The sequence below is a fragment of the Mytilus trossulus genome, chromosome 3 (genome assembly GCF_036588685.1).
Source record: "Mytilus trossulus isolate FHL-02 chromosome 3, PNRI_Mtr1.1.1.hap1, whole genome shotgun sequence".
In the NCBI taxonomy this organism is placed as follows: domain Eukaryota; kingdom Metazoa; phylum Mollusca; class Bivalvia; order Mytilida; family Mytilidae; genus Mytilus; species Mytilus trossulus.
The window spans coordinates 23,895,866-23,920,265 of NC_086375.1; the positions used below are offsets into that span (position 1 = coordinate 23,895,866).

The 24,400-nt window shown below is 31.6% G+C and overlaps 1 protein-coding gene and 1 long non-coding RNA gene across 2 annotated transcripts; one reads left to right on the forward strand and one right to left on the reverse strand.

The window, feature by feature from the left end:
- Window positions 1-2,644: 2,644 nt before the first annotated feature.
- On the forward strand, window positions 2,645-8,235 carry LOC134709300 (uncharacterized). Its single transcript, XR_010105944.1, has 3 exons — window positions 2,645-2,734; window positions 3,444-3,487; window positions 8,125-8,235. It is a non-coding gene; the product is annotated as an uncharacterized LOC134709300 (long non-coding RNA).
- Window positions 8,236-10,893: 2,658 nt separating this feature from the next.
- Window positions 10,894-15,041, reverse strand: LOC134710705 (uncharacterized). Its single transcript, XM_063571097.1, has 4 exons — window positions 14,866-15,041; window positions 13,901-14,583; window positions 12,661-12,869; window positions 10,894-11,534 (listed from the first exon to the last, which is right to left on the reverse strand). The coding sequence occupies exons 2-4, from the start codon at window positions 14,529-14,531 to the stop codon at window positions 11,415-11,417; spliced, it is 960 nt and encodes a 319-aa protein (XP_063427167.1). The 5' UTR covers window positions 14,532-14,583; window positions 14,866-15,041; the 3' UTR covers window positions 10,894-11,414.
- Between the last annotated feature and the right edge of the window lie 9,359 nt (window positions 15,042-24,400).

Consider the following 24,400-nt stretch of genomic DNA (forward strand, 5'->3'; position numbering starts at 1 on the left):
AACTTGGCCACACTCATAATTGGGGTACCTAATTTAAAAATGGGTTCGTCGACCCAAGCAACCAACCAAGATGGCCGCCATGGCTAAAAATAGAACATAGGGGCAAATATAGATGTTGGTATATATCCCTGAAACCAAAGCATTTAGAGTAAAATTGTTTATCAGGTGAAGATCTATCTGATTCTAGTTTAAATACAGTATTGTGCTTCATTCACTGAATTGGGCTTTCTGTTTGGTCCAGGCGTCATTTCCGGAAACAATGAAAGTCACTAGACCGGAAGATGGCAATCGGCAATTCTCGGGTGACTCCGCTTCTTTCTATGTCTATGTCTACGGAGGTACGGAATCGGCCGATTTGTTACGAATGGGAAGGTGCACGGTTCTCCTATTTTTTAATTGTTTTAAACAAACATCTTTACTTTGTATACTCTATGTCTAGCGCAGATGTCTCCCGACAGCATTTCAAACTGGATAAAAAAAACTTTGGGCCATTTAATGGTTGCCAAATATTTAACCAGCAGAGTATTGGCACTGCTTTCATGCAAAGAGGTTGTCTTTGGGTGTAATACATAACTGCTTTAATCATCAATTACATGTTTCATTCCCTTTACTTTGCTAATATCTAATTGTATATTGTATATAAACTTACGACAAACAGAATAAATGTTAACCTATATAAATAAGTTTAATGTGTCTACCATATCAAAAGATAATAACAATAAAATCAATATTATTATTATTATCATCAATATATATCTATAAAAACTATGTAAATATATACGGTAAGATTTATCTTTGATGTTTACTGCAAAGTTTCTAGCTCGCATTGCTTTTACAGAAATAATTAAAAACATGTATTGATATATTTTCGTATGAATTTCAGTATGTAAAATTTATGTGAATATTTAAGTTACATCGATTTAAAACACAAACCGCTTTCTGGTAACGATAAAAGTAGCCATTTTTAAGGCCATTTCGCGTTCTTTTGCGTTTGAAAACTCGAAGTCGACAATGCGAGACCGGAAAGAAAAATATTTCGCATTCCCGCGTTTTCGACTCCTAATTTTTGCGATTTCGGTTTTTACCCCAATAGAATATGAATGGCGAAAGCGCGTATTGGCCTTAATCATAATTATGTATGAATGAATATAAATTACATTTGACTAGAACAGTTAAAATCGTCACATCGTGTTTCAGCGGAATTCAAAACAAGATTTTTTTTTAGTACAAACGCTTGTGTAAACGATATTTTCATGCGATGAACTCTAATGTTCTATTATTCTATATATTGTATTGTTTTACTCTGTATTTCATTGTATTACATTGTATTTCATTGTATTGCATTGTATGGTATAAAATTATTGTTTGATTGTATTGCTTGACCCTCATAGGTGTAATTTTGCAATAAAGATTATTATTATTACGTTTAATTTCATATGTATTTTAACGTTTTTGAACAATACTAATGTGTTGAAACTATATCAAGAAAATTGATGCCTCAGATCTATAATAAGGATTAATATTATTTTGAAATTTATTTATACAATATTTCGTACATAAACGACAGTACATCATTGCCTCAAAGCAGTTAGTATACATGCATGTTTATTGACATACATGCATATATAACTTTAGCATATAGTATTTCATGTACATGTACTAAGTTGCACTTTAAAATAAAATTATCTATTTCTACTAATGCGACCCAGTAGAAGAAAAGTATATATTTAGAAAATATATATAATCAATAAATGAATTATATTCATGCCGGATGTCATGTCTATTAAATTTTGGTATACTATAACGGTAATAAAATAAATATAAAAAAACACATAAAAATTTAATTTACATTTTTTTGTAACATTCTTTATTGAGTTTTTTTTTTATTAGACAAGATAAAAAATAAATGCACATTTAAAAAAAATACCACGAATCATGACATGCACATTTTGATACTTATCAAGGGCGATAATTTGTCGTGTGATTGAAATAATTATAATCGGTTGATTGTCATTTTATTATCATGACACACGTCAGCAGTTAGTGGCTGATAGTTATCTTTATCGCTCATTAAAATTGTCAGCGTTATAATTAAGAGTACCGTTAGACGAGATATGTACGGACAGATGACCATCTTGTATTGTCCACTATTGTCCTGTAGATGTCTTTGATCATATTAATTATTAAACCAAAGAAACATTTATGCATTTTGTTATTTTATGAAGTGGCCTATTAAAACGATATTCGTGAAGTGACAAGGGCCCGTGTCCTCTTCGTGTACTAAATCAAAATATGACTTGACCTTAGGTCATCTGTATGGTGTAGATCTGGGTTTTATAGAAGATACGGCATGTCCGTCTGATACCAATTGTAAACGTCACGTGAGAGAGAGAGGGGGCTGATATTCCAAATATAAACATGGAGGACACTGTTACCCCGTTTCATGGAATATTGAAATGCACTCCCTTACCTACTCCCGATACCATGTGCGTGTGGCTGTGTGCCGGTATGGAATGTGTTTAATGAACATTTAAAAAACACAGAATAGTCCGTTTCTGTGTGTGTTACATTTTAATGTTGAGTCGTTATCTTCTTATATTTAATGCGTTTCCCTCACTGAGTTTTAGTTTGTTACCCCGATTTAGTTTTTTGTCCATGAATTTACAAGTTTTGAACAGCGGTAAACTGCTGTTGCCTTTATTAAACGCATTCGATGGAAAACATCCACATACAGGTACATACATACATACATACATACATACATACATACATACATACATGTCGCTTTTCCATTGAATATAGATGTTAAATATGTCAATATAATTTATCTAATTTTCTTTTATCTTAAAAAAGCTATTTCAATACCACACGGCAGGCCCGTATCTAAATCAATTATATATCACCAGATAACTGTTAAACCAGGCTAAAACAAGTTAAATGTCAGACTACTTATAAAGTTATTTTTTTAACCCAGCTTCTGTGGATTTCCACTGTTGCATCTCAATCTGTGTATACATTTCTTACGTATATGGAAAACCCTGTACATTAGTTGACAAGCGAACCATGAATTTACTGATTTATTTATTCAGGTACTGACGCAATTATCGCCCCTTGATGTGGTTAATATAATAAGTATTAAGATATATCTAACAGTTACAAATCACTATTTAATTGATGAATTATTTGATCGATAAAATGACAGCTTCTGGTGATCTTTACTTATAACATCACAGGGAATATTAGAGATGAAAAGACCCTGCATCAATTAAATCATTATTGGTCTAAAGTAAGCAATCCTGATTATCTAATCTTACAATCATATAGAAATAAACAACTGTTTGTATACAAAATAAACTAATAATATTGATCTCTCGCTATCATCTGTACTTTACTATATTATAATACATCGGAAAGCTTAATCACTAATTTAGCATCTCTTTCAGACTTTCAGGTGCAGACGGTTGCAGGTGCGGGAAATCATTGGACCGTAAGATGCTTCTTCAAAATGTGCAAAACAGTTATGAGTAATATGTACTATGCTTTTAATGATTGTCCTCTTTTGAAGCCAACTAAAAATAAGGGATAATCCGTGCACTTTTGCAGAAACGAAAACATTTCCATTTTAACGAAAATCCATTATTCCATAAGCACAATGAAAAGCTTAAATTAAAAAGTGCAAACTCATTTGCGCACGCATCATTTTCTTTCTTATGAATTAAGGAAGTCTACATTTAGTCTGTGGTTGCATTTGCTTATTCAAAATGCATTATCATTATGCATTTTGCATTGTCCTTAGGCTTTTTAAAAATGGGACGTCATAAAAGTGCAAAACCCATAATGATTTCTCTTTTGAATAAACTTTATTCTTTCGATGGACTCTATTTGCTTACATACAGGTGTTTTGGAAATCATATCAACTCTAATTATCTTTATATTAAAAGAACATTTTAAAAACCAAATCAAAATAGCAGCGAAAGAGAAGAAATACAGAGGACGACGGGGAAACAACAGCAAATGTATAGATAAATTGTACTGTCATGATGCTCAACTCCTAAAAACTTCATTTTTGTAACTCAATTGAAACATTTTATGAAAACGTTCATAATCAGATGTAGATTCGGGTGAGAGCATGAGATGGCGTATCCCTTTGAACAGAAACAAAATTTGGCATAACATCGACCCAAATTACTTTGTCGTCTCCTCCGCTCGGCGGTATTCCGTTTTCTGGAATAACGTCCCCTTCCAAATTCTGGATCCGCGGCGCCTCTGAAAATTAATAACATGTACCATATTTCTGTTTAAGGGAGTTCGCTTCTCAGTTTCAAAGTAATTAACCTTTAAAGAAACTAGCTTATATTAATAGGGATTAATAAAAGAATCCAAAAGAGCAAATAAAATAAATAGGTCACCGTGCTTGTTTTCGAGATATTAGCCATTGAAATTTTGGCGGGAAAATATTATTTCTTGACTTTTCATAGCTTCATCATTGACAAGTTGAAGTACTCAAAAACTGTTAAAAAGTAATTAAAATTTTATAAGATTTTAACAGATGGCTTTTCTTTATATATGTAAAATATTTACAATAAGAAAAATGAGGGTCACCGGGCAAAATTGGTAATGGCATTCAAATGGATAAACCCGAGGTTTCCGAAAATCTTACAAAAGATCCAAAACATGAGAAGCCAGCTTCCTTAATATCAAGAGACGAGAATTTGTCGTTATTTTAAAAAAATTTAAACTGTTATGACTATTGCGTAAAAGTTATATTTGTTATCATACCTAAAGGGACTAATACTTAGTCACTTTCATTATATTTTTTCGTTCGCACTGGACTATGTAGGTGAATATACTACAAAGTCGGTGATGGTAGTACCTCAAACTGATGTGCATGGAATTCGACAAAGTTAACTAAATGTTATGTAAATAATATACAAGGGACCAAACTTGCATCGACACTAAAATGTAGCGTAATTTAATAACTGGAACCTACCCAAAAATATGTTCTACGTGTCCTGCTTCATTATTGGAGATCACTTGCATTCAGCATTCTTCATTCACAAAACTGTTTGAATGAAGACAGTGACTCTTATTTATGTTTGTATATATGTAAACGAATACGTACTCTGCATAAGTAAAGAAAAATATAATTATATTAAAGAACTAATGTACAAACTTAACTTATATTTTTTGCCAGTAGAAAATCTCTCGAGCTATTGTCCAACAAAAAAGTTCTTTGAAAATTTTCTTTAAAAATTATACAAAGACACCGACAATTTTGTTTGGAATGTGAGGTTGTTTTAGTTTTAAATAAAGGAAAAATTCGCAAAAAAATACAATCAATTTGTTTCTGTTGCAATATTAAGACAATACAAACGAAAACATTGATTTGAAGAAAACTTCACTCTTTTCTTCTCCCACAAAAAAAAAATTGCCTTATCAATTATTGTTTGAAAGAAAACCCATGTACTGTTTCAGCGTTCGGTTCATGCAGTATTAAAATTATCATTTTTGTAGCAGTTCTGATAAACTAAGAAAGTCAACTTTAACTGCAAGGAAATATATGACAAGATATTAAAATTCAATTTGTTAAGTTCTGATGTTGTCATGTTATTTACAACTTCCGATCAACCTGTTATCAGATGTGATATATTATTTTGACGTTCGTGTTATTTTCGCGGTAATTATCGGCTCTCTGAATGTTAATCAGACGACTGACACACTATTTTAGACAACTTGATATATGACAGTAAATGCTGTTGAAATTCACTCCATTTATATTAATGTCATGTTGTCATATCATCTACTTCATTTAAAAAACAAATAAACGAGTTTTTATCTTGTTTTAAATTTTTTTACCCGCGTATTTTATCAGCGTTATCAAACGATTTTTGCAGATAATATATCACTACATTTTCACACTTACTTTTTACTTTTATAGTTTTACTGTGTTATTTTAGTGTTGCAATTGATCTTTAACCATCTTTTTTTCTTCTCTAAGGCTGATTATACGTATTAAACAGAGCGAAAGCGTTACATGTAGTGCTTTAAAAAAGTGATCGATCTTCTATGGACCATTTCACTCGCTTGTAAACAAGCGATCAGCTGTGAAAAGTGTGGATCGAATTAAAGGATAAAATCATAATTTTTGTTGTAAATCTTAGTGTCAAAATAATCACTGAGTGACCTCAGAACGGATTTCAACAAACGGTCTCATTGTAAAACGTTTGATAGATTTCATTGGCCGGTTCTAAATTCATTTAATGACGAAAGTAAAAAATATCAAAAATGCCATTTATTATATTGTACTGTTTTGTGCGTGTGTGTGTCAAGCTACCCGTCAAGGGCCTTCAATTGTAACAATAATATCCCTATTTTTATTAAATGAGTTTAGAGCCTGTGCCTATCTACAATCAAAGATGACAGCAACCAAAAGCACTGGTAAACATTTCAGAGTCGTTGAAAATGCATTTGAACTCTGTTTTTGTTGTTGTTGTTGATTTTATAATAATGTATTTTTTTTTATTAATTCTATTTTTCTTTGTAAACGACTATAGCAAAATGGGATTACAAGTTGCGTTCGTTTTTGTTTGAACATGCATGACTGATATAAAGAGGGGCGAAAGATACCAGAGGGACATTCAAACTCATAGATAAAAAATAAACTGACAACGACATGCTATAAAAAGAGATAAACAGAAAAACAATAGTATACAAGACAAGACACAACATAGAAAACTAAAGACTTAGTACAACGAATCCCACCAAAAACTGAGGGTGATCTCGGGTGCTCCGGAAAGGTAAACAGATCCTACTCCACATGGCACACCTGTACGGTGAAGATCATGCCACTTTTGTAACTTCTTCGTCAAATCAAGGGCTAAAATTACATCTGCATTACCATAATCGTTAATAGCATGTAATATTAAAAAAGAATAATGTGCTATAGTTCACATTTATTCTGTTACCCGGAAATGTAGTGCGTCTGCTCTTAATATAGTTACAAATTTCCGGAAAAAATATTCCATGAGTTTCGTCATTACTATAATTTGACAACAATATTTTTTGCGATAATTCGATGATGATGCGGACCCTTCCCCTCTCGAATAATATGGGTATCATGATGTCGGACTTCAGATTATTTGAAAGGATGTTATCAAAAGTTGAATAAATTTTCAAAATTCCTTTATGGTGTCAGATTTGATGCCATCATTAATTTCATCCCGATTTTCAGCCAGGTCGCGGTATATATACATTGCACCGCATCATTCTTTCAATAATTAGCATACCTTCATTGGCTTAATTAACGTATAGTATAATTTGATTTTGAAATATTAATTTTCAAACTTGTTTCATTTATTATCAAAATCGTCATCGATGAGATAAAAGGAGGTTTATATTTTTTTTTCGCACAAAGTTCTACTGAATCTAAGATTATAACACATTGTATACTGCTGTACCCCTATTTTTTGACATTTTTACCTATTATGTCTGTTTGTTTTGTTCACGTATCGTTGTCACTGTAATGGAATTTTATGCGGCTGTAATACAAGTGAGACATTCAGCTAGCTACAAAACCAGGTGAAATCCATCATTTTCTTAATAAAAAAATGTCTGTACCAATTCAGCAATATGACATTCGTTTGATGCATGTGTTTGTTCTTTTGATCTTGTCATTTGATAAGGGACTTTCCGTTTTGAATTTTCCTCGGAGTTCAGTATTTTTGTGATCTTACTTTTTCATAAAAGAACATTATATTATGCAATTTGGGAATTTTGTCAAAATACGAGGATTTTATGCAATTTTCAGACATTAAAGCTTTCGGAAAACCTTGGCCGCCAACCATGATAAAAAATGTGTTGTAACCGAAAGATTACAATTTTGCCGTAGAATTCGTCAACATGAAAACTTTTTGGATGTTTTCAATGTATTTAGGGAATTATATCATTAAATTTCTAAAAAATAAAGGCGACACGTTAAGTAATATTTACCTAATGACGATGATTATAGTAACAATTTTATGGTTCTGGTCTTTTCCAGAATACAATGTACATGATTTATATAAGGAATAGATATATATATATGCAAGTTATATTTTTTATGAACATTTTTAATTTCCATTTCAGTAAAAGGAACGTCAAGGATGCATTCGAAACTCGCAATCGGGAGGATAAACAGTGTTAACAGATTGTGGACGGACAGACGGACGTACGAACTGAAAACTATTGGGTTCCAAAGCTTTTACCTCATCAAATAGATTACATATACTATATATAGACTATTTCTTACGATTGTAGATATAAATATATAGACAGTAAAAATTTCACATCTTATTGTTTGCCTTTTTTACTGTTTAGTATTTCCTTTGCCAATGACTCTCATGTTTATTAATAAACATTATTTCCTGTTATTCTCACGCTTCAGCATTAAGCACTTGTGTTTTCATATATATATATAGATATATATGAATAACATTACTGACCCTATCTCAATGAAGAAACTAGCATAAAATGACCACAAGATTATATATATAATTTATAACAAGTTTATTTCAAGTGTAATTAATAGTAATACCTAATACTTTGTTTATGAGTTTGATCCTTATATAGATCTGCTATATGTTTGTATGTGGTATCGGTTTATCTCATTGTTGAAGGCCATACTATGACTTATATAGTTGATAACTTCTACGTAATTTTGTCTGGTGGAGAGTTGTATCAGTGGCTACTATGTATATACAACTTTTATTCAATTTTTTATTCTCATAGTTTAATATGTTTTTTCAACTTATCTGTAGAGGCTTCTCCTTAAGGGATCACCACATTCTGCCGGCGGTTATTTAATTCATAATACTCCTCCCTGGTGCACTGTGTCCAAAGTCAATTTCAACATGATGAGAGAGAAAAAACGTTGGCACCAAATGAGATCAATGAAAAAAGGTAAAGTTCAATATTCGCACAGTGCTTACCACCGCAGCCGGATGTATTATATTAATTTTGGGTGCACAAATACGCAACCTCTGTTGTAAATATTAGATTCGAGTGAATTTTTACATTTTAGAATTTGGTCCGGGTTTTTAATTTGTATTGAATTCAAGATTGTTTTTATAAACTGATAAAATAGATTGATAAGATTATACTGATGAAGGATATCTGTTATTTATTGAGAAAGTATTTAAAATGAAGACCGGAATGGGGATACAATGTGCCTGAATTGTTATTACGCACAAATTATAAAGATTGTATAATATATAGTTTTTCGGCTTGCCCAATATATCGAAAACCAGAACTCAACATAAATGAAGGCCTTAAGTGCCAGTCATTAGATATTCTGAGGAGGGATAATATTTTAAAAATAATTGACCTTACATTGTAACTGGTAAAAAACTGTCTACACTGAAAGACGATTGAAAACAAAAAATTATCTTCCCCCACAAGATGTTGGAAAACATATCCATGGAGCATTGTGTGAGAAAATAAGTAATTGTAAATTGTGGGGGATTTTCCAAAATTCGTCCCTCCAGCAGAATATCAATCTTCATCCCATCAGAACCACTATATATGCATAAAGGGTGTTATAAAGATGCTCCAATTTCAATTTCGTGACACAAAAAAATGTTTATGTTCTTTTCCATTTCAGTAACGGGAGGCGCTTCGATTTCCAAAATCAATATTCCAGTGTTCGTCAAGTTTGAACCATAGAGATCGTATATAGGGAACCAATAATATGCGTTCGTAAACTCGACAGAATGGTCTTTAAACTCTGTCCCTACTCGTATAATTTTTTTCAAACTTCGTTGTCTTCTTGTACAATCACGTAGAAACGTGCAAGTTCGATCTTCTTTCGTGCACAAGCATGTGTAATCATGCTCCAGTTTCTTAACCTGTCTACAGAACTTTGCAAAGTCATACTAAACCGTAATCTCCAAATATCGGGTCAAGGAAAATCAATAAACTTTGATTTTAAAAAGATATATCATAACAAAAACATTATGCTTCTTTCATATCTCAATATCATATCAATATATGTAGATGAGTAACCTAGGTCAATGGGTCATATTTCTAAAATATACTTTTGTCGTATCCTATTTCGTGTGCGATACAGATCTATTTCTCGTCTTTGTTTTTACATTTAATCGCATCTACATTGCATAATATTTCAAAGTGAAGGACTAAACTGAGGGTACACGAAAGATTTCTTCTGTTCGGGAGTCTGCCCTGGAGGTTGATGAAATCTACATCATTTTCTTATGTAAATTAGAAATCGATGGTTATACACTTTGTGCGACGTTTCTACCTTTTTTAAACCAATACACGAATGACTAAGTTACTATTTTAAGTAGTTGGACCAGTGCCAAGTGTGTTGGTTTTATTTTAGGTCTGTAGATTTGTTTACATTATCTGTAGTCAATGGGTCACCGGAAAATAAATTAACAACAATAATTCATATACTCACCTGGTTGATATAAGTAAATTAATGTTATGATGTAACCATATAACTGTCTCATTTCAACCGCAATCTTTTCGTAGTCATTCATCTAGATAATTAGTCACAGACATAGATTGATTCAATGGGCTGAGAGAATATAATAACCATTATCTCTTTTCTAAATTTATTTACATTCAAATAAACAATAAAGTATATTTAAAATATACATAATTACATACATTTATTTTTAGTAAAACTAAAAAGAAACGGTATGAAAACAGAGGTCGCTGAGCTGGAATGTCACTCCATCAAATGGTCAGATAAAATCCAAAATCATATATTTAATTTCAATAAATAATATATATTTAGAAAGTCACAGGCAAAGAAAAAAACTATATCTACGTGTATGAAAAAATATTATTTTAGACAAAATGAAAGAATAGAAAGAACGAAAGAAAATATTCTAATGCACCAAATTAATGCTGATCATTACCCCTTTTCAAATATAAATATACAATTGTTAAAATAAAATCTGAGATCATTTGAAAACTGATTTACATTAAATGTAAATAAATCATTATTTTCAGAACAAGAAAAACACATTAATAACAATAATATTTTAAACATGATTGAAAATTATGCCTTCTTTTATATGGTATAACAATACCATATCAATTAGTAAAAGACATGAAAAAGGCATAGATTTTAAATCGTAAATGGTTAGTAATAAAAAAAATCAAATAAAAGCACTTTAGTGACCACCAAGAATATATGAGATCGCGGGCTTGGCCCCCATCTTGAGCAATCAATCTTGTGGTCTGATTTTTGCATAGCACCAAACTTCCGGATGAGCAAACATCCTATTATATAGTCATGTAAAACATCGGAAAATTGTCACAAAAAGTATCCGAACATTGTCAAAAAAATATCCAAAATTGTCATGTAAACACCCGAACACATCCGAACACTGTTAATGAAAGGCATTGTATCAATTTTCTGATGGGTTGGTAGGACTAGGCGTGAATAATTCTCGTAAACTGTCCCAGAAGCCGCCGAATCTCCAAGTTCCAGGGAAAGATCCCGGATGTGGTCGTATCATGATTCTTGCCTGAAAATATAAGAATAATATTTTTTTTTAAACAAATTTTACATTTCAGTATCTATAAAAAATAACACAAAGAAACAAATACAAATTTTCTGTGCTTTGCATGACAATTGAATAAAAAATAACAAAAAAAAACCCTAGTTTGTGAAAAGGCGAAAAGACAAACAAATAACTCCTTTGACAATTGGGGGTTCGGGGGGAGGGTATACCGCACACATAAGAAATTTAAAACCGTTTTCAAATTGAACTAAATAAACTGAAAATTCTATTCTATTTTAGGCCTCAATTAACGTCTCCTGTGTCCCATTTCATTTGTAAATAGTCTTCTTCGTCCCTAAATGTGTTATTTAAAGAGAATTTAAATTTGATCCAATATTCATCTCGCATTGTTAATTTAAAGCGCTTCCGTGTCATAAATGATCCTGTAGATTGCGTAATGTCAATAGGACTTATAAACTGAAAATGAGAGTTGCTACAAAAAAGGTCAAGCGATAATTTACAAAAAAAATATAAATAAATAAATAAATTAGGGAGCACACCCACACTTAATTGGCTTCTCTCCAATTGGCAACATATACTTCAATATAAAGTCATGTTCATAAATACTTAAGTACAACTATAAAAAACATCTTCTGTGTTTGTTTACTTAATCACAAGTGCTTATTAATTTCAAAAAGGATCACAAAGGCAACATGTACTGAGTGTATCTTTCCACTTAATTAATTTCATCTAAAATGCACTAATACCAACATCGGGCATCAAATATACTTTTATTTGTGGTTTAGATCATAAGCCGTTCAATAGTTGCCAATAATGTACTTTGTAACCTTTTCTAGCCTTGACGAGTGACAATGTATTTATTAGTAACAATATAATTATATTGTCAACAAGCAAAGTGCACGTAACATACCATGCACTTTTTAATTTTAATCACAACTGGCACTTTTCCAAAACTTTTACTACAACCGAGACATCGGGGTCAGGTAGTAACCGACCCGACCTCAATCTGTCAAATCAGACGAAATACATCAGTTGTAAAATATACAACAAAGAATCTAAAAGAGTTTCAAAACACGTCCTATAACTTACATTTAGGATAATTGTTTTTAAATATAACAAAAGAGCGTACCTGTCTCGGAGTGTGGTAGGAGAAATGAAACTCGTCGCTGATGCGTCGAAGTTCTTTTCCAACCTCCGTTTCTTGGGCTTCCCTCAATGCAGGCACATCTGGCAGTGAAATGGAACGGTCTCTCCCCCTGGCCATGGGTACTAAATCTGGGAGGGGTTCGTGGGGCACATAGTCATCTGAAGTATGACGGAGTCTATTGTGTACCGTACCTATAAAGATAAGAATAAAAGAAAATGAAGGAAAAATTAAACTTTTGATGTCGTATTTTTTTGGACGGAAACGAAATATTATGACAACGAATTATTTTAATAAATGTGCATCCATAGCACCAGAAGTCCATAATGATTACTGATAGCACACGAAAGACACACACACAAAACAAATCTAGAACAAAAATAGGGAAATGGAAACTGCACCTTTTAAACCACAAGCCAAGGTTCATGAGTAAATAATGATATTACAAATGAGACGTGAAGTTTATAATAAATACATGTATATAGAAAATTTGACATACTGAAATATAATTCTTTTAGTTTGTTTTCGTCATAATTAATTTAAAAATGGTGTCAAATCTTATTTACTTATATATTGAATTTTGATCCTTCATCCTTGATCAATGTCAATGAGAAAAAATGACATCAATGACAATTTGTAATATCTATATATAAAAACATCACCTGTATATATTTATGTAAGTTATTATAATTGTTCGCATGTACTTGTGGTGCTGTTTCCGATTTCTCAGTCATGCATGTAATTATGAAAGGGATCAGTTTCGCTGTCTATTAAAGGGACAATACTTGTTTATAAAATAGGTGTATTTGAGTACGACATCCCAATTAAAAAAAAACATCCCCCCCCCCCCAAAATAGAAATGAATGAACACAACTAATCAGAATTAAAAAAAATCGAATAGAAAAATGATATTTCTCATTAATTACAAATTATATGGCCAAGTTACAGAGAATAAATAAATATGCAGAAATGAGAACACGTGAACGAGACAAACATTAAGCATAAGAGTACAGACGAAAAATGACAGAAGAAATCATTTTATGACCCTCAAAATTATAAATCTACACAAGTATTCAAGTAGAATTTAATTACCCCATCTCATAATCAAGGACGTATATTAGTTATAAATCCTTGATCTCATTATAATTGTTTACATATGTATTATCGCTAGATGTATGTCACGTTTAAAAGAATGGATGATGCAACAATAATAAGAATAACTCACCTCTTGCTAACGGTGCATCATAAGGATGGAATCTATCAGACAATGTATTTACAGCCTGCTGGAGAATCTGACTATTTTGATGAGGAGTCTGGGTACTTATTGTTCTCTGACCAATAGGTCTAAAATGACGTCTTTTATAATGATGACTTGATGACCTTAATGGTGATCCTCTATTGAAACTATATGCTGTGAAATGTAAAGTTTCGGAAATGCATTCCAAATTTCCAGGAACGTCATGATTGTCAAACGGCTGGGGTGCAGGAGCACTAGGACGGACTAATATTGGAATAGGCACTGATCTAATGTTTTCTAACGACATAGCACATTCTACTTCTTTATCCGTATTTTCTGACATTTCCTCGGCATCATAAAAACAATCATCCGAAAGTTCTCCGCTATCCTCGAATTTATTAAACTTTGCACTATGGCTTATAGAATTTTCTTCACTAACTATATCCTCGTCAAAATTAAATTGAAGATTGTTATTTGGTGTAGCAGGCGTCGCTGGTGAATTTGTCAAATATCCACTGTCACGTTTCTTATCATAAAAATGAAAGGCAGATGAATTATCCTTGGGAATTTTCAGTCCATCCGATTTGCTAGATTCCATTTTATTTTTCATAGGTAACATGTGACTAATCCATTGTTCACAAAGGTGTTTTTCTATATATTGCTTATGTAATCTACAACAATAAAACAATAAAAGTTTTGAAAAAGTATACATAGTAATACTAGAAAACAAAATACATCAAAATAAATGAATAATTATAAAGTGACTTCGATTTCGTAACACTTATTTATAGCAAATATCACTATGGATAAAAATATTGACTTCCAAAATAAACTTTTACATTATTTTTTATATTGACATGTTATTTTGTAAGAAATTAAACATACATTGTAAAAAGTTTAACAACATCCACAACATGAACTAATATAATCGTAAAAAGGTACTCAACACTTACCGTCTTGTGTGTATCACTTTTCCCGCAAAATAAATCTACTACACTAAAGATTATAGTAAAATACGCGTGCCACTGTTTTGAAACATTACGTCACAGTCATAATAAGGAAACAACCAATCATTATACAGCCAATATTAAAAACTTGTTTAGACTTGTTAATCATCACATTTTAAAGCCACGCCCATAAACGGTTGAAATGTATCTTCGGCATATTTTCGGAAGAAAAAACAGCTTTACAATAATAAAAACATTGTAACATTGAATAAAATGAGTTTGAATAACTGATAAGTAAAAAGATATGCGCACTTTATATAGATTATGCGATTAAAATAATTTGAAGGTAGGCGGGGCTTAAATGACTGTCAAATCCGTCTTTTATTCATGCGTGTTGACGGAAATAAATCAAAGGGCGACAACTCCACATGAGAAGTAGTCTCGATCATCCAGCCGCTTTATTTTTCAAAGTAGAGCGTCTGGATGACAAGTGATATAAAAATGGTAATTTATGACATTCGGAATAGTATCGGATTTTTTAGCTTGTATTTAAAGATAATGTCCAAGACGAATAACCAAGAAGTTGGTTATTGACTTCGGAAGAAATTATATTACGATAATACTATTGAAAAGCCCGAGTGTACCGATTGTTGTTTAAAGCTATTTATATTTTTCTGTGACGACATACAAGTCGTGGAAAACACCAGACAGCATGGCTTCCATCACCGCATAGGAAAATAACAGCACATCAAACTTTGGTAAGATATAATCATAATATAACAACACAAACTGTTACATAAATTTTAATACAACCTGAAACACTGAGTAGTTATATTCTTTCATGTATGTCCGTGCTACGCAAGCAGTTAATAATATAATAAATGGCAATTTTTGTATTGACTGGGACCACTCGAACAGTCGTGTGTACGCTATAAATACATTTTGTGGTTGATTTGTATTATCTTTAACTTTATAAATTTTATTGAAAGTGCTATGAAATATGAACTTCATCCAGGATAAGTTTGTTGTATCTGTCTGCAATGTATAATGGAGTACGCATTTTGATATGTGTAAAAAAAAAGGGGGAGGAATGATGCGCAATGTTGTACACATTTAAAAGAGGGAAAGCAATCCAAAACCATTAGCAGAAGAAAACCAAACAAAGTATATCTAGAAGATGCCAATTTGAACATATACCAAACGGTGTAAATGATTTGTGCTCGATTTTTTTTAAACAAATGCATTAAGCTTAAACAAACATAGAAGAAGTGGGACACGTTGTTATAAAAAGTAGTTTACATATACTGTTAGTAAACAAAGTCTGGACTGGTCAACTGGACAATACTTTTTTTGCACTTTTAAAAGGCATTTTTTCCATACTAAAAAAAAATCATAAAAGAAATCATACAATGTTGTCGGTGAATATATACCAATTGGCTTTCTAAACCTTAAAATAAAAACATGGCATGAGGAAAACACTGAAAATTCGATTTTATGCAAAACAATAGATCCAGCATCAATGAAAGGAGGTCTCAATGAGGCAACAACCGATGACTGATCCCAGTGATATACATTACCAAAAGTAGACATCAACATAATTAAGAGGACATACTGTTGACTTAAACAAAAGTTGAGAATAAAAGTACCAAAAGGTCAACATTATAAAAATAAGAAGATGTGGTTTGAATACCAATGAAACAGTTATCCACCCCAAGTTACAAGGTGGATGTGAGCACTTATAGGCAACGGTATGGCCTTCAATAATGATAACAGTTCATGCATGATTTTGATAGAGATTACAAACAGGGAATGTGTCAAAGAGACATCAACCCGACAAAAGAACAGGAAACAACCCAATGCTACCAATGGGTTGTGTCATCAACACAGCGAGATAATCTTGCATGCCGTAGCGGAATTCAGCTTGCACCAAGACATTTCAAAATGTTTATTTATATATGATGTTTTTTCCAAACATTTTGTTTTTCATATATGCTATGCTGGTGACCAAAAATTAATATGATTTTAACATTTACTTTCTTTTGTAGACAAACCAATGAAGATTTCTGGACACAGATATTATGTGTAAAATGTGAAGAATTAAAAAAAAATCTATAATACTTGAATTTTCATTGTATCATAAACAGCTCCAATTTTATAAGAAAAAAATATTCAAAGATTTGTTTTGAAATACTGAAGCTGCCAGCAATCATTATAATCACAGTATAAACATTATACTGACAGCAACCATAAAGCGAAAAAAGGTACACAGACAGTCATTAAGTAAATAAAACAAAAATCAAGAATCACATTGTTGTCAGATATGTCAGAGAAATAAAACAAATCAACAATCATATAAGAAATTTAACAGTTTTCACGTTTGAATTTATCTCATTTACATGTCTGGCCCTTCTCAGTTATTTATATGGTATGGAGTTTTCTTAATATTGAAGGCCCAGCAGTGATTATATTTGCGAACATCCATGTCATTTGAACTTTGCTAGGTTGTTCTCATCAGCAATCATACCAATCTACTTATTTTATGTAAAGGTTCGCATGTACAGGAGAATTTCTGTGAAGCTGCCCTTAAATACATGATGGATATTGGAATCAAATTCGTATATAATATATTACGTGTGAACTCAGCATAATAGTTTGTAGTAGGAGAATACACTTTTCAGTTATTTTTTTTACAAGTTATGCAGTATGGGACAAATCCCATTCCATCTTTTCCATGTGATTGATTTATACATGTATTCAGAGAGTATTAAATTGGGTTTCATGAATGACTGGTTAACTTATGTATTTCCTCATGGACACGGAGACTGACAAAGTGGTATTGTGTGAACATTGGTCCCTAAATGTTTTCTTCCCAAAAGGATTAGGCGATATAGATTATTGTGAAACATTCAGACTATTCTGTCGTTTGCAATTTTAAGATCAGTTAATTTTGTAAATAAAAAGTTGGCTCATTGTATGATCTCACTAATCTGCCAGTAATAAGTTGTTATGGAGGATTTTCTACATTGAAATCTCAGTATTTGTATGAGTTGTTTTTCTTTCCATAAACGTAACTTGATGTGTGCTTTTCGAGTTAGGTAAGTGCGTCAGATATCTGAAAGATTATATAAAAAGGAAACCATAAATTATAACAAGGATTTACAGAAATAAGAATAACGAGACAAAACTAAGAAAAAAGGGGGGGGGGGAAATAAAGAATACAGACTAATGTGGATACAATATAAATTGTTGGTTGCTTATAACGTCAAGTGGAAAATATTTCATAGAATAGAGAGTGTATGCTATAATACAAATATAGAAAAATGACATTTTATCGAGCATTTTATAGTATGAAGATAAGAGAATATTAAACGTGGTGTTTTATAATATAAAAATAGATTGATTTTGGGTTGCTTGGTTATCGTCTTGTGGTAAATATTGGTATTAAATGTTCAGGACTGAAAAAATGACAATAAATATAAAGATGAGGTCCTAGATTATAGGCCGTTCGGGATACATGTCGGAGAAACTATAATTCACCAGAAAATTAGGGTATATTGTATGGCTTTATGTACAACGGTCCACCTATACGGATACCTGGGCTCTCTTAGCGCATAGCGGATCGTGATACCCCCTATACACAAACAGTGGCTGATCCAGACCTTGTTATAATGAGGGCACTCTACAGTCATGCTACATTGTTTCTTTATATAATCAACCAAATTTTTCCCACGAAAAATAATTCTGTCTTAATTCTTAATTATTTTTTTTTACATGTGACACAAAATTCAGGAAAAATGACCACCGCTATAAATTACAGTTTTCGATCGTTCTTTTAAATTTGCCCATCTGCAAGTTGGGCAAAATAGGGTCAACTACAAAATGTCAGTTTTAATAATCACATAACTTTTATACATGTAACGTTACACTGTTTACTGTTTGCATTAATTGTTTTTAAATAGAATGGGGATACCGGAAGTGCTATTTATAGATATGTTCTATATTTAATTATTTGTTACGCCCCCTATAAATATCTGACCAGTCCGGTTAATCACCCCAGACGCTATATTTAAATATGCGTCTGGGTTATCGAGACTACATGAGAAGGCGCGATAAACAAACCACAAATTATTTATATTCCCCTGTTTAACTTTTTAATGTTATTGTATGGCTTTTAGCTCAAATATTTGGTGAGATCATATACAAAAGATTTACTTTACAAACACTGCATTCACACACAAGGCAAAACAACGTTTTAGACCATTTCTCAAATTTTGCTTTTGAATCGCAGGCACTTGTTTTCAATCCATGGCAAGATCTACTATCCCTACATATAATATATTACGATATAGGGACAGTGGATCTTGTCATGGATAGAAAACAAGTGCATGTGTTTTGAACTCGGGGGGGCCACTTCAAACTTTTTTTGGTAGGGGTGAGCAGCTGAGACATCAAGTACCCCACCCTTTTCATATATTTTGTTTATCAAAAATATATACCTTATCATATATTAATGAACAAAAAACGGACCTATACATATATTTGGATATTTTTCATCTTCTTTTACATGTACATTAGTATATGCATTAATTTTGAGGTCCCGCTCATTTCACGTTCTTGTTTAGAAGCAATGCAGTCACAATAATCACACCTTGCCTTTCCAATGAATTCGTTACATCTTAAACACTTTCCTCTATTTGCCTCTTTTAGATCTTTAATTAAGAAGAATTTTCAATTTCAAAAGACAATAAAATATTTTTTGTCAGATAAACGTAGTAACACTTCAGATAGTATCACTTTTACTGAGATTAATATTACTTAAAAACTGATAAAAAGTTACTTTTGCGGTTCCCTCTTGAAGGACGCTGACACTATATTATGGAATGTCTTTGAATGTTTCATGCATACAAACCTTTCAATGTTAATTAGGTGGAAATGTCCAAATGGTCGGATTTATTACATCTACAACTAACCTCAGTGGAAATACCACATTGAATAAATGGAGTTTAATTGGTTTGACAAATAGCTGATGCATTTACGACTGTGGTTTGACCGCATCAAAAATTAATAGGAACATTTGATTAGTTTCAGATACTTATGATATAATCCAGCAAGTGATAATATCAACCTATTGATATATTTAATCTGAATTTCTCACCCTTTTCATATATCATGAAGCATTAAATAGTGACCTATTCCAGCGGCTCATCCCTACCAGTCATTATATAGGAAGTGGCCCCCCCGAGGTTTTGAATCCCTCACTCAGTTTCACTTGATACTTGTTGATAACATCATTTTCGCTCATTTCCACTCAATTTCCAGGTACAAAAGGTAAATGTCGACAATTTAATTTGTTTTCAATGACCTGACTATCAAAGTTTAATATTGAGGGTATTGTGTCAGTTCCCCCTCTTAATTTCTATGTTTGCCCTGTGTCCATTCACCCTGAGACTGAGTTCAACCCTTAGACTGGGTTCATTTGACAATATAGTATGTTCTCCCTGGAAAATGCCTGGGTTTGTTTTCCCAAATTTTATTAAAAATATTAATATGGATTGTATCAAAGTTTTTAAACTTATTCAGATATGAAGAATAGATGGTATAAATTCTTGAAATTCATGGTACTATTTTAAATTTAAGCAAATAAAGGCATGTTTTGGAGCGTGTAATTGTTCATAAATGATAATTCTTATATAATGGACCATAATTTGGTATTCGGCCTTTGGTTTCTTTTTGTATCCTTTTTTATAAGTTCTAAAATTTTAACTTTTATTTTGTGGGTTGTGTTGGTGTTAGAATAGAATGAATGGAACAATTGAGTTTTTCGAGAAAAAATTAATACATTTTGATTCACCGTTTACGTGACATGAAACCAAACAGGAAACCAATCTTTATTTTCTTTATTTTGCACAATATAATTCAAAAGGCATAAATAAACACCACTACTAGTGTTACTTGCTTCATGTTAATATTTAAAATGTATTTTAAAGTTTTTATTAAACCTGACAGGAAACCATAAGAAACCGAAAGCATTTTTTTAGTTTTATTTTATTGCAAAATCTGCTTAAAATAATCTGAACAGTATACTTTTTCGTAAAATCCATCTTAAATGTAACAGTATTATAAAACTCCTAAATATGTGCTTGTTTTGAAAACAATTAGTACAATTTATTCAGAATTTTCCATATTTTCTTCATTGATACAGGATACCTCAATCGTTGTATCTTGATGTTTAAGCCAAAAAAATGTATTTATATTTGGTTTTGATATTCCAGTTATATACAATTTATTCCAAATCATTGGCAATGTAACATTCTTTAAATCCAGTAAAGAAAAAAACTTTTAACTTGGAATTAAAATCTTTAAAATAGGCACAATGTGATACTTGTGACCTGTACACCATCTACATGGTTTCCACATTTTAGCCTACTTTAGTGGGCTAAAATCAATAAAGTACTTCCTTTCAATCATGCATGGTAAAAGTTTACTTCTCCTTTGACAAATTTATTGCGTTTCTGATAAGTGTTTGCAGAACATGAATAAAAAATATTAATTAAAAACTGTGACAAGATTCCAACTTTGTACATTCCAAGTGTAACGGTATATTAACATGTATTTTTTATTAAATTATATTTATTCACCTAAAATATCCAGTAATATTTACTGCTGAAGTTAAATCAATCCAACGAGCATTGGTACAATGATAAGAGACGTAATTTCGATTAATTTTTCCAAGGACTCTTCACGTCATTATCAGGAAACGAAGTGTGTTCTAACGTCTGTCAAATATGAAATCGATTTTGTCAAGTCATTGGGCATTTATTTTCACACAGGATCGTATGTAACATTATGCACATAGGAAAAATAACAGACCTCTGGCGCAATCTCTTTGACAATTGTATTTTCCTCTTTTAAACAAGACGAAACAAGTCTACAGATTATGTTTGCTAACATCCCGTTGGAAACAAAAACAATGTTTAGACCTAGTATTTCGTACATCCGGCCGTAATGGCGTTATCACATGTTAGTCACATGTTTCACGTATGACCGGAAATGATTAGAACTTAAGGACAAAAACAATTTTAATAAATAACTGGACTTCTGTTTCGTGTGAAATGTAACGCATAATGACAACGTAATTTTCTTACTTAATTATTACGAAGATCAAAACAAGAATGTAAATCATCTCGCATTTACCTGTTTGAACATCTCGCGAGAGTTCATATTTGCATATTGTTTTTAAGAATTCTATTACAACAAAGCAGATTACATCATCTAAAAATTGCGTTACGAAATCGGACACAAAAATCACGCCACTGTTCTTACATCTGCTACATAAATACTTATAGTTCTCGGCATTTTCTTCTCACTATTCTCATTGGTCGATGTTATTTGTTATTTGAAAGCAAAAGTTACGAATTTGCCGGTGACGATTATCTATAAATCAGTCAGCGTTATGCTCTTCGGAAGCAAAAAGTAACGCGAGAAACGACACAAAAATACGGTTGTAGAATCTTTGAAATTCGTATATTTTAATTTTTTTCTAGGGAAGAGTAGCATACACTTGTATGTTGATGAAAATAATGGCATCTTTAGATGTAGTTGCAACTTTTCTTACAGTAATTCACATTTTATCACTTTACTATAGTTATAGGAAACGGAGCCCAATATCAAATTATGGTCCATATACTGATTGTTGTAATAATTGTCTTTGATAGATTAATACAAGAAGATTTATTAACTAGTTAGCTTGGAATGAAAAAACCTGATGGCGTTTGAATCGTAAAACATAAAAGGATTTATAAGTTTGTTTATTATTATACTATATAAATTGATAGACTAGAATAATAAAAATAAGATAAATCGTTGTATTCCAGTACTATGCAAACTAAAGGAAAATAATTATTAGGTTGCTGAAATACAAATATTCAACAAATTTTTCAACAAACTTTTTACATACTCTGTTCAAATGATAAACATTATGCAACTAGACAACAATAATAAAAAAAATCAAATAAGGTGAACATGAATCAGGGTGAACTGAACCTGGATTCATTATTTGAGAAATGTATTATTAGTAAACAAGTGTAACCTTTTTAACTAACTTCTAATTGCTAATTATTTTACAATGTGGTACCTTTTAATAGAACTTTAATTCCTTTGCACATCATCACTGGAGTTACTTATATATAATTTTCTGTGTTATTTGTAAGGTAAAATGTTGCAGAATAACAGTGTTCTGACCACTGCAGAACATGAATGCTTCATTTCTAGCTGTAGAAAAGTTTCCCTTAGCCTTAGGTCTTATTTTATGCATGTACCTAATAAAGGTCACCAGGTCACTTTTAATCAAAGTAGAAAATGTATATGCTATTGTCTGATCTTATTCTCAATTTTAAACATTTTAAGGTAAATATATGGAATACCCACCAAATTAAGATGGAAATATAGTTGATATGCATGTGAAAAATACAGAAAATTGAACAAAAACAAAAAAAGAATACTTGTTTATGTAACATACGTGTGGATGTTAGAATTAGAGGATGTGGTATGATTGCCAATGAGAACTCTTCAATAAAGACCACATGATGAAGATATATTTACCACAATAAAACTATACAGCCTTCAACAAAACTCAAAACACATAGCAAGCTACATGTATGAAAGCCCAAGAATGACAGATGCAAAACAATTCAAACAAAGACTAATGGCACGACTTAAGTACAAAACAGTAAACCAAAAAAAATATGATATACAGCAACTTACAACAATCAACGTACGTGCTGTTGACATTGGACATGAATATACAGAATGTTTTGGGGTTAAAATATTTGCTGCCACAAGAAAAAAATCAATGCATTAGAGACAAGATATGAATTTGAAGTCATTTATTTAGTTTTCTTCTCTTTTATAGGTCTAATGGACAGATACGGTCAGTAAAACCACCTAGAATACATCTGTCATCTTACCTGACTGGCGGTTTAAAGAAATTATACAGCCATTTAAAGAATGACTGCCTTAGTCTTCCAGTGTACAGTTAGTCAATCTAGTATTTTACAGTAAAATATGTTTTTTTTATAAATGAACATTTATATTATTGAAAAAAGGAAATGGAATGAATTGTATTAAATTATTCATTTTCCTTTCAAATTTATCCTTGTAGCACTCTAATTATTCAGAATTTGCAGGAAGAGCATTTAATTGCTGATATATTTTCAAAGTTTTCTCTAAAACTGCTAAGCCAAGTTTATATTTTTATCACCAAAACAATATGATAGTCATGACCCTACAGCAAACACCGAACTTCAGGCTCCTGACTTTTGGACAGGCACAATAAGAATGTGGTAGAATAAAATATGTTTGAGGGTGCCAACCCTGATTATATAATATAGGGAAATATCTTTTACTTCTAATAGTGCTGAACTTAAAATGTTCATAAAATGTGTAAGGAAATATTAATATATATTTTATTAGCCATATCTTTTATCTGCTTAGATGTTTCAAATGTAAATAATGTAAATAAATGATTCTTTTCCAGGGAAAG